Source organism: Neoarius graeffei, chromosome 15 (genome assembly GCF_027579695.1).
Source record: "Neoarius graeffei isolate fNeoGra1 chromosome 15, fNeoGra1.pri, whole genome shotgun sequence".
Taxonomy (NCBI): domain Eukaryota; kingdom Metazoa; phylum Chordata; class Actinopteri; order Siluriformes; family Ariidae; genus Neoarius; species Neoarius graeffei.
Genome location: NC_083583.1, coordinates 40,454,606 through 40,466,787, shown reverse-complemented (window position 1 = coordinate 40,466,787; position 12,182 = coordinate 40,454,606). Strand labels below are relative to the sequence as shown.

The following is a 12,182-nucleotide window of genomic DNA, read 5'->3' as shown; positions in this document are numbered from 1 at the left end:
ACTGTAAAAAAAGAATAGTTGAGAATACTTGAAATTTCAAGGCAACAGTCTGCATTAAGAATTTTATGTTTTGCCAATGATGTGCCCATGATAATCCAAACTATGATAAAACTGCTATCTTTATTAAGAATTCTTAATTAAGTCAATTTTCAATTCCTCATTCTGCCAACATAGATTTCTCTTTTTGCTGAACAGTGGCATTCACAGTAGTACAAAAAGGCAATTGAGGTTATCAGACTTTTTGGGGGGGCTTTTTTCACCTTTATTTGGATAGGACAGTGTAGAGACAGGAAATGAGTGGGATGGGGAGGGATCGGGAAATGACCTTGGGTCGGAATCAAACCTGGGTCCCCAGAGTTATGGTATGGCGCCTTATCCACCTGAGCCACACCCACAATGTGGGTTTTAAAAATTTTTGTAATTGTGTAGAACAATGAAAAAAGGCATGTATAGTTTAATGATAAATTGTGATAACCTTGGAGGCGTCGTGGCTCAGGTGGATAAGGCGCCATACCATAAATCCGGGGACCCGGGTTTGGTTCCGACCCGAGGTCATTTCCCGATCCCCCTCTCTCTTTCCCGCTCATTTGCTGTCCTATCCAAATAGAGGTGAAAAAAGCCCCAAAAAAATCTAAAAAAAAAAATTGTGATTGCCTTTTTGCACTACTGTGAATGCCACTGTTCAGCAAAAAGAGAAATCTATGTTGGCAGAATGAGGAATTGAAAATTGACTTAATTAAGAATTCTTAATAAAGATAACAGTTTTATCATAGTTTGGATTATCATGGGCACATCGTTGGCAAAACATAAAATTCTAAATGCAGACGGTTGCCTTGAAATTTCAAGTATTCTCAACTATTTTTTTTTACAGTGAGTTCCAGGGCTGGTTCGGGGCCAGTGCTTAGTTTGGAGCCGGGTTTTCTGTTTCCACTGACAAAGAACTGGCTCTGGGGCCAGAAAAACCGGTTCCAGGCTAACACCAACTCTCTGCTGGGCCAGAGGAAAGAACCGCTTACATCAGCGGGGGGGTGGAGTTGTTAAGACCAACAACAATAACAAGACCGCGAAAGATCGCCATTTTTAACCGACGAGAAGCAGCAGCTGTACAAACGCAAAGTCATCCATTATTATTATTATTGTTGTTGTTGCTGCTGCTGCTTCTTCCATGTTGTTTTTGCTTCGATATTCGCGCCAAGGTTTATGCAAACGTAGCGACGTAACTGACGTATACAATGACGTAACTGACGTATGCAGTGACGTAATGACGTGGCTTCCCTTAGCACCGCGAGCTATGGAAAAGCAAACTGGTTCTCAGCTGGCTCGCAAGTTGAACAAGTTGTGAACCAGCACCAGCACTGGCCCCGAAACAGCCCTGGAACTGATTTGGTGGAAAAGGGGTATGAGTGAGCCAGGGGAAGAGGCAGGTACTTGTTCCCATTATGGAGCAGCATGGCTTTGAGGCTCCTGAATGATCTGTAAGTGAAGAGGCACCACTGGTTCAGGTTACAGGAGATTTCAATTGCCTCAAACAGACTGGCCTGAATACATTAATTAAATTCACTAAATTCACCTCTTTTCTCAATGAAAATATGTACCACAAAAAAAACCCCAACACTGTTCTGGTCACAGAAGCAAAGTTTGAGTGGATTAATAGCCATTTTCTGTACTTTTGAGCCATAAGCAATTAGAAAATAACACTTACTAACCAGGAACAAAAATTATGCACATAAGAAGGTTTTAACAGTACCACGGCCTCGTAACAGTTTCCTGGATGAACGACATATGCCCAAGTTATATATGCACAAATGATGTGCCCTCGAGCAGAGGTATTCAACTCAACTTTGTGAAATATAAGCTATATAAAATTACTTGCATATAAAGGTCTGGATCAAAAACTAACATGTTGCTAACAGTGATATTTTATCGCTTAACAATTTATGATTAGTTCATGACTATAAATAAGACGTAAGTTTGAAGTAGATATGTTTTGTTTCAAAGTTGCACCTTACTGTATTTGATGAGTGCAATGGACTATTGAAGTGGAGAATAATCTCACTTTTCTATCCAATGATCTTTAAACAACCTGTTTTTCCTCAGTGTTTTTTAAAGTGTCAGCTTCTTTAAGTGTTATTTTTAATACTTTTGTGACTTTATTAATAAGACAAGAGAGAGTAAATCAACATCTGTGAAAATGAGTTGCCCTCAGTGAAATAATTTACATAAAATGCATGCTTTGGCTTAAACATGCCACAACAGGCCATGACATGCTACAGGATCTGCTACAGAAGTTGAGTTGGTACGTGTTTAGAAATCCGGAGTTGCTGAACTATGATCAGTTTTTTTCATACATTAATCAGTTTTGCTACAGTATTTTCTGAAATGTTTTGCTGTGGTCACCAGTTAATAACCCCTGGCCTGGAGGTTCCAATTTAGTACCTTTTCTCAAAAAGTGCATTTATGACAATTATTTAACCAAACCAAACCAGATTATTTAATTATTTACCCAGCTAGCGGCATGGTGGTGTAGTGGTTAGCGCTGTCGCCTCACAGCAAGAAGGTCCGGGTTCGAGCCCCGTGGCTGGCGAGGGCCTTTCTGTGTGGAGTTTGCATGTTCTCCCCGTGTCCGTGTGGGTTTCCTCCGGGTGCTCCGGTTTCCCCCACAGTCCAAAGACATGCAGGTTAGGTTAACTGGTGACTCTAAATTGACCGTAGGTGTGAATGTGAGTGTGAATGGTTGTCCATGTCTATGTGTCAGCCCTGTGATGACCTGGCGACTTGTCCAGGGTGTACCCCGCCTTTTGCCCGTAGTCAGCTGGGATAGGCTCCAGCTTGCCTGCGACTCTGTAGAACAGGATAAAGCGGCTAGAGATAATGAGATGAGATTTACCTAGCTACTGGGGTGCCACAAGTCAGTGCATACTTAGTGCTGGTTCCAAGCCCGGATAGATTGGGGAGGGTCGCATCAGGAAGGGCAGCCGGTATAAAAACTATGCCAAATCACCAAATGTGGAACAGATCCACTGTGGCGACCCCTAACGGGAGCAGCCAAAAGAAGAAGAAGATTTAACCAAACAAAAATAGGCCTTTTTTCACAATGTACATTAAATCTGCCAATTCCTAACCACCAGCCAGCTTTCCCCATGACACGACAGCTATAGCTACTAATATGTGCTTCCTCTGAGACGTGAAGCTTTTCTGTACTACGTCTTTTTGACCCGTTGCTCATGCTGTGTCACGGGACATTGTATGTAACAAACTCAGAGAAAAGCATTATCCTCCTTCTTTCATATAAATGAGCTCATAGATGACCATGGCTGGCTGGCATTGCAGTGATTGACAGGGGAGAGAATAACCCCATCCCTCCTACCCAGGGAGCATGACCAGTTTTGCTCCCTTGGCTCTGAGCCACAGATGGCTGTGGTATCATCAGGGTTTGAATTCACTATCTCCTGGTTTTAAAACCAAGTACAGTAGATGCACACTACAGTACGCAGTCATGGCTGTCATAGGTCTAGTACTCTTCACTTTTGCCAGTGTAGTCAAATGAAAGTGCCTCTGTCTGCAGTCTTATCTTTTTGGAAACCAGTAAATGACAGTCAGTAAAAAAAAAAACCTACAATATTAACATTCTAGCCAACTTTAGTTATCATTGAAGAAGCCAAAAACAGTACTCCAGATGACTCAGCCCTGGTTAGTGGTTTAAAATATGAAACTAGCTGCTGAAATGCAGTGGAATTCAGTCAGCTGTTATTTAAGTCATTTGTTTTCACAATATCAGTTGAATGTGACATACAATTGTGATCTGTGCAGCCAAATACTGAGCTGAATTAAATTTATTCACTCAAGAGACCTAAAGCCTTATTTGGAGTCTATCGCCTCCTGCTTCAGCTGACAGAAATTATTACAACAACAGACCATTTTTTGTGGTCTGACAATAGCTGTATCACCACGAGTGTGTTCTCATGAGTGTGATTATGCAATGTATGTGACCGCTGCATTCTTCGAAGCAGTCAGTGATAAGTCATATGCTACCCAGCCTTAAAGCTGAAAAATCTAAAAGTCAGAGACAGAGATTGAGGCACAGAAGGAAAAATATGAACTGAGCTTCACCTCAACTCCATAGACATTCCAGAGCAAATAACTTTTTTTTTTCTTCTTAGCACCATCTCAAACATCTCAATGACACATCCTCCAGGTTAACAGAGCTGTAGTGCACTCGGCCTCAAGTCTTTAACGGTGCAAAGGGGTAAAACAGGGCACTTGGAATACTGCGTGTCTACTATAATCCCTTCTTGCCAGTATCTTGTACGTTTTTGCATAAGGGGCCACTTTTGATTACAGTTGAGTCTGCATTGACATTTGAATCACAGAATGAGGAATAGGACATGCCATGAAGCTTACAAGTGCAGCATTGGAACAGGATAGTCTCGCCAAAGTGTCTGAATGAGACAGAACTAATTACCAGTCAGGCTGTGTAATGATGCATTATGATACTTCTGTCACAAAGCCTGACCAGGTCCAGACTGAAGCTGGTTCCTCCATCAGATGGTTGTCTCAGGATGATCTCCACGAGGACCCGGAGGCTATGCGTTTTGCAATTCCCTGATAGTGATCCATCTTTAAAAGTGGACAATGTTGGAATGTTGTCCTTAGGCCATGTGCCCCAACAGAAATGACACAATGAAAATGAAAGGGCTATGCTTGCAAATTTGAGGGGTTTGATCAAACAAAAAGATAATCTGCCCATTCCTTTAGCTCAGACAGAGCCCCACCTTGCCTCTGAGCGTTTTCCACATCACCGTTTTGGCTGGTCTTTACCAGTCTCCCAACTGCCGTGCAGACTTAATAAAAATGTTTGAAGACTCCGTGAGGTCTCTGCTCAATGACTTGGAGAAAAAAAACAACTTTAAAGTCAGTGAAATTCCACTGGCTTCTTTTTAACTCAAATACCCCAACGCCTAAGTATCAGAACTTGGAGACAGCTCTTAAGCCTGGCTTGAATACAAAGCACTCACTCACACACAAACGCACACACAAGAGCTGAGGAGGATCTTACTCAGAGCATCAGACTTTGCCCAGGCGCTTGGTGATGGGCATGGGGTATTCTTTAATGACAAGGGCTATTTTGGCTCTGTGTTAGAAGACAGATGAATGATGCATTTGATTGAAGCCAGACTGTAGTTCTTTTCAGAAGTAAAGCCATGTGAGCATAACTAGAGAAAATGAGGAGACAGAGAGAGACAGATAATTACATTTTGCTCACTTTGTCTTTGCTGTGGCAGTCACGTACAAAGTAAAATCTGCCACTAACTTTAGTAATTTACCCAAGTTACCACCTGGACAGCTTATCAGAAAGAGTGTTTCTTTTTTCTTCATCAGCTAAAATGTCCTTTCATCAGTTTCATCAGCTCTCATTGCCAGGTATTTAAATATATATTTATTTGCAACTAAAATAGGCCAACTGACAGAACCCAAGAATGAATCATTGCATGAAGAAAAACTGGGGAGTGACGAGAGTTACTCTTAAAGCAAGCATTTTACAGTCATTTCTCACCTGTTAGCCTGTTTGCAGTGTTCACATCACAGAAGACTTGATCCTTTTGCTTCATTTGCTACAGTGGTGCTTGAAAGTTTGTGAACCCTTTAGAATTTTCTACATTTCTGCATAAATATGACCGAAAACATCATCAGATTTTCACACAAGTCCTAAAAGTAGATAAAGAGAACCCAGTTAAACAAATGAGACAAAAATATTGTACTTGGTCATTTATTTATTGAGGAAAATGATCCAATATTACATATCTGTGAGTGGCAAAAGTATGTGAACCTCGAGGATTAGCAGTTAACTTGAAGGTGAAATTAGAGTCAGGTGTTTTCAATCAGTGGGATGACAATCAGGTGTGAGTGGGCACCCTGTTTTATTTAAAGAACAGGGATCTATCAAAGTCTGATCTTCACAACACATGTTTGTGGAAGTGTATCATGGCACGAACAAAGGAGATTTCTGAGGACCTCAGAAAAAGCGTTGTTGATGCTCATCAGGCTGGAAAAGGTTACAAAACCATCTCTAAAGAGTTTGGACTCCACCAATCCACAGTCAGGCAGATTGTGTACAAATGGAGGAAATTCAAGACCATTGTTACCCTCCCCAGGAGTGGTCGACCAACAAAGATCACTCCAAGAGCAAGGCGTGTTATAGTCGGCCCGGTCACAAAGGACCCCAGGGTAACTTCTAAGCAACTGAAGGCCTCTCTCACATTGGCTAATGTTAATGTTCATGAGTCCACCATCAGGAGAACACTGAACAACACTGGTGTGCATGGCAGGGTTGCAAGGAGAAAGCCACTGCTCTCCAAAAACAACATTGCTGCTCGTCTGCAGTTTGCTAAAGATCATGTGGACAAGCCAGAAGGCTATTGGAAAAATGTTTTGTGGACGGATGAGACCAAAATAGAACTTTTTGGTTTAAATGAGAAGCGTTATGTTTGGAGAAAGGAAAACACTGCATTCCAGCATAAGAACCTTATCCCATCTGTGAAACATGGTGGTGGTAGTATCATGGTTTGGGCCTGTTTTGCTGCATCTGGGCCAGAATGGCTTGCTATCATTGATGGAACAATGAATTCTGAATTATACCAGTGAATTCTAAAGGAAAATTTCAGGACATCTGTCCATGAATTGAATCTCAGGAGAAGGTGGGTCATACAGCAAGACAACGACCCTAAGCACATAAGTCGTTCTACCAAAGAATGGTTAAAGAAGAATAAAGTGAATGTTTTGGAATGGCCAAGTCAAAGTCCTGACCTTAATCCAATCGAAATGTTGTGGAAGGACCTGAAGCGAGCAGTTCATGTGAGGAAACCCACCAACATCCCAGAGTTGAAGCTGTTCTGTACGGAGGAATGGGCTAAAATTCCTCCAAGCCGGTGTGCAGGACTGATCAACAGTTACCGAAAACTTTTGCTGCACAAGGGGGTCACACCAGATACTGAAAGCAAAGGTTCACATACTTTTGCCACTCACAGATATGTAATATTGGATCATTTTCCTCAATAAATAAATGACCAAGTATAATATTTTTGTCTCATTTGTTTAACTGGGTTCTCTTTATCTACTTTTAGGACTTGTGTGAAAATCTGATAATATTTTAGGTCATATTTATGCAGAAATATAGAAAATACTAATGGGTTCACAAACTTTCAAGCACCACTGTATTTGGTTTGGTTTCACAGTGCACGTGATTAAAAGGAAGAGTAAACAAAAGAACAGGCGTGTGTGGGAAGGGATGAGGCTGAAAATGTACTCGTAAAACTCTTATTCGATGATCAGAAATATGACGACAGAAAAAAAGGTAAAGAAACCTTTGCCAAGTGTGCATAGAAATTGCAAAAATTACCCGAGCACCAAGAACATTAATAATTCATCAATTATTTGATAATTATATAAAATAACCATTTAAAAATGTTTTGTAAGATAAGATAAACTTAATTTTTTCTGTAGGAGAAATGTTATTCACATGTTATAGCAACTCCAAGTAAAGTGGGACCACCATATCCACTGACTTGGTAACTGTGGTATCATAGGTATACTTCGGGATTTCTATCACTTACTCTCTTATTTTTCTTATACAGTGGAAACACTATATCCACCCAAATAATAACAATTAAAAATATACACAATATACAAAATATACACGCTAAAATAGTGTACAAAATTGAATGATAAATACTAAAATAAATATTGCACAGGAGAAATTGAATGACTGCAATAAAACCGTTATCCAAACTTATTGCACAGAGGTGAAACATAAGCTAAATATGATAGATAAATGATAAAAGATATGACAAAATGATAACTGCATGATTATGATATGTTGCCTGAGAGTCCTGCACACTCGAAAGGACTCAGTCTGCTCAGCATATGGAGACACCTCTGGCCTTTTTTGTACAGGGTATCTGTGTTGTTATCCCCCGCTGGCCGAAAGGCCCGAAGGGGGATTATGTCGTGGCGATGTCCGTCCGTCTGTCCATCCGTCCCAGGAAGGGTATTCACCTTCTGAAATCAACTCCTCTCAAAATTTTTGGAGGAATTTCACGAAACTTGACAGGATTCTTTGTTATATGCTGGTAATACACATATTGCAATTTCATTGAGTTCAGTCTCATTATACCAGAGTTATGGCCCTTGATTACCAAACTTGTGCTTTGACAATTTCACGAGGGTGTATTAAGCACTTTTAGTATAGATATAGTTGCCAGCGGGGGGTATTGTGCTCTCAGAGCACTCTTGTTTTTTATGGAGGCGAACACCCAGGTCCCAAAAAATCAGAGCTAGTGTCGTGTCTAGACTGCATATCCAGTAGTCTGCCATTGTTGTGGTTAGCGCTAGCGTTGCTGGGAAAACAGAGACATATACAAAAGTATTCAGTGACGTTCAGCGGCTCTATGGTGGCTCTCTAGCCTGTAGAAAAGCATGCTGGTTTTTAGAAGGTTCTCAAGTTGAACCAGCTCCAAACTGGCACTAGCACCAGCCCAGCTCTAGCACCTAGTTTGCGTTGGTGGAAAGGGGGTATATGTTTTAATATGCAGCTAAGTGTGATTGCTGTGTTCTCACCTGCCTAAAGAATAACATCAAGCTGGAAAACAAATGAGGATTCTACTCACATAGACAAAATGCTGAATATGTTAAAGAACCCTTAAAAAGTTCTTTGATTTTTCTTTTTAAGAGAACACTTTCAGATTCTTGATAGAGAGTAGCTAGAAATGGAAATGATTACATATCAGAGATAGTTCTGAGTGGAACTCTATTACCAGTAATCTTTTGACAAACGAGCCAAAGCACCCTTGAGGAAGTCTTTTTTTCTAACAGTCTACCTCAAGCTTATGTCAAGACAATCAGTGTTGAGAGGATAAAGTGAAAACAGAATTTGCAACTATAAATGTTTTGGCTAGTATAAGAGCTACTCAATTTGGAAAATAATTAGCCACAGTGGCTGTTGAGCTACAGAAAGTATTGATTGTGTACTGCAGAGGACAAAGTAAGAAACTGAGGAAAAAACAGCAACAGTGTAATTAAGGTCAACATAACAAGGTGGTGTAGTGGTTAGCGCTGTCGCCTCACAGCAAGAAGGCTCCTGGGTTCAAGCCCAGCGGCCGACGAGGGCCTTTCTGTGCGGAGTTTGCATGTTCTCCCCGTGTCTGCGTGGGTTTCCTCCGGGTGCTCCGGTTTCCCCCACAGTCCAAAGACATGCAGGTTAGGTTAATTGGTGGCTCTAAATTGACCGTAGGTGTGAATGTGAGTGTGAATGATTGTTTGTCTCTGTGTCAGCCCTGTGATGACCTGGCGACTTGTCCAGGGTGTACCCCGCCTTTCGCCCGTAGTCAGCTGGGATAGGCTCCAGCTTGCCTGCGACCCTGTACAACAGGATAAGCGGCTACAGATAATGGATGGATGGATAACAAGGATCTAGGGCGGCATGGTGGTGTAGTGGTTAGCACTGTTGCCTCACAGTAAGAAGGCTCCTGGGTTCAAGCCCAGCAGCCGGCAAGGGCCTTTCTGTGTGGAGTTTGTATGTTCTCCCCGTGTCTGCGTGGGTTTCCTCCGAGTGCTCTGGTTTCCCCCACAGCTAATTGGTGGCTCTAAATTGACCGTAGGTGTGAATGTGAGTGTGAATGCTTGTTTGTCTCGATGTGTCAGCCCTGCGATGATCTGGTGACTTGTCCAGGGTGTACCCCGCCTCTCACCCATAATCAGCTGGGATAGGCTCCAGCTTGCCTGCGACCCTGTACAACAGGATAAGCGGTTACGGATAATGGATGGATGGATAACAAGGATCTAGGGTGACATGGTGGTGTAGTGGTTAGCACTGTTGCCTCACAGCAAGAAGGCTCCTGGGTTCAAGCCCAGCGGCCGATGAGGGCCTTTCTGTGTGGAGTTTGTATGTTCTCCCCGTGTCTGCGTGGGTTTCCTCCGAGTGCTCCAGTTTCCCCCACAGGTAATTGGTGGCTCTAAATTGACCGTAGGTGTGAATGTGAGTGTGAATGCTTGTTTGTCTTGATGTGTCAGCCCTGCGACGACCTGGTGACTTGTCCAGGGTGTACCCCGCCTCTCGCCCATAGTCACCTGGGATAGGCTCCTGCGACCCTGTACAGGATAAGCGGCTACAGATAATGGATGGATGGATAACAAGCATCTAAAAAAACCCAAAAACGTAAGAGAGAGAAAAAAAGTGAAGTGAAACAGTGTGAGTGAAGGAGCGTTCCCCATGGATCAGGTCACCTCTTGGCTTCACTGGGTAGCCTGTTTCATTCTGAGGGGAAAGAGGTGCTGGCGCACTAATGAGAGCGTTTCCTTTTTGAACAAGTGCTCGACTCTTATTAGACTGTACTGGTGCCAGGATTTCCAGCCTCGCTTGCTCTTTCCTCAGTCCATTCTTGGGTTGTCTGTTTTAAAAAAAAAAAGCCATCACCTCTTGTTTGAAGCAAGGAAATCTTGTTTTGGCTACAGCGGGTTCACTGGCTAACATCTGGCTAAGAATGTTTAAAGGAAAGAATTAAACTGTGAGTTAGAGCCTGTTAGTAAATTCACAGCCGTAGACTTGCTGAGTGGCAGGTTGTTAAATGTTACTCAGGCCACACGATGAATAAAACGCAACCTTTTACACATAACACATGATGCTGTTAATAATTTAAATTTCTTTTATCCAAATCCGTGTGAAGAATATGCTCCATGCTTAGCTTCTTTCTTTCATTCTGTCCCTCTAGATGTGGATGAATGCCAGGCCATCCCCGGTCTCTGTGCAGGAGGGAACTGTATTAACACCGTGGGTTCATACGAGTGTAAATGTCCTGCAGGCCATCGGCAGAGTGAGACCAACCAGAAGTGTGAAGGTAAATGACTCAGAAATAAATGATAACGACTAGAGGTAATTTTCAGTTATAAAAAGTTGCTTTTCCTGTTTTAACTTTTGATTGGATATCCAATCTGTCACTTGTTGTCAATTCAGACCTTTTATGTTTTATTGAATTGGAAGCATTATGAATCAGATAACGTTGCTAGAACATTACAGAAATGTCATTTGTGTAACACTATGGTTTAACCTCTAGAACCAGTCAAATACATTAGTGAATGTTCTGATAACATTCTCTATTAATTAAAACACTTCCAAGAGACTGTTTAAGGGTGTTCCTGAGCAGTTCTTTGGATAAGTAAGAGTTCTTAGCTTCTTAACGAGGTTCTGCTTGCAACTCTTTCTAAAAAAGAACTCATTTATTGTAGGTTTTTACATATAAACCTTATGTATTCCTCCAAATGCTTCTAGATTTAACTATATTGTGCTCTTGTACTTCCACTGTGGTCTCAGCATCAACACTCCACCAATGTAGAGTTTTCAGACATAACACCAGGAACTTTTTCCACAAAATGTTGGCAGATCCTTTCACATCTGCAGTCCATTGCCAAAACTTTGCTGCATCATACCAAATAGGAAAATCCCAGAAAGTCAGGATGTGATGGAAGATGTATTGTGCAAAATGATGGCTCAGTGGATCATGTTGAATGTCAATAAGATAATAGTATTATTTATTTATCACATGCTTTGGACCTGAAACATACATGGATTTATTTTTTACTAGATCTAATCCGAGTAAAATTGTAGAATTGTAAAAATGGTGGAACTTTTAGTGTTGAGTCTGATGCTTCTAAAGACCAGTTTAAAAATCCATGGGATATTGGCCTACATAGAGCTGATTAAGCAATGAGATTTTGCAATGAGAGTTCACAGAAAGAGAAGCGTTATGGTGAGGTGGATGGGTGGAGCTTCTCAAGTTTTATGGCCCATGGCAGAAATGGCTTTACTCCCATAATCTAATTATCATATAATTTGCCTTCTATTACTAGAGATTACACTAAAAGATAAGTCTTGGTGTTACAGAAGATGAAAAGTAAAGTGATTATAATTATCTTTGGTGCATGGCTCTAAGAATCAGAAATAATCAAGTTGTTTGCTTACAGCACACCATGCTGTTGAAATGCACTTGTTATCATGATCAGATAGCTAGTAAAATGCTGGTCTGTTTCTCAGGCTTGTTTGTCTTTTCGTTAGCCAACATGTTTTAGGCTTTAGAGCTTTAATTCACTCGGTGTCTATTTCTGCTCTGGGGCAGGTTACTTTGCATTGACTT

At 41.5% G+C, this 12,182-nt stretch overlaps 1 protein-coding gene across 1 annotated transcript in view; it reads left to right on the top strand.

Moving 5' to 3' along the window:
• The window catches only part of fbn2b (fibrillin 2b), a 175,173-nt gene that overhangs the window by 59,309 nt on the left and 103,682 nt on the right, over positions 1-12,182 (top strand). The window contains exon 8 of the mRNA XM_060941303.1: positions 10,764-10,889. Within this exon, the coding sequence (XP_060797286.1) occupies positions 10,764-10,889 (126 nt within the window). The remainder of the gene's footprint in view (positions 1-10,763; positions 10,890-12,182) is intronic.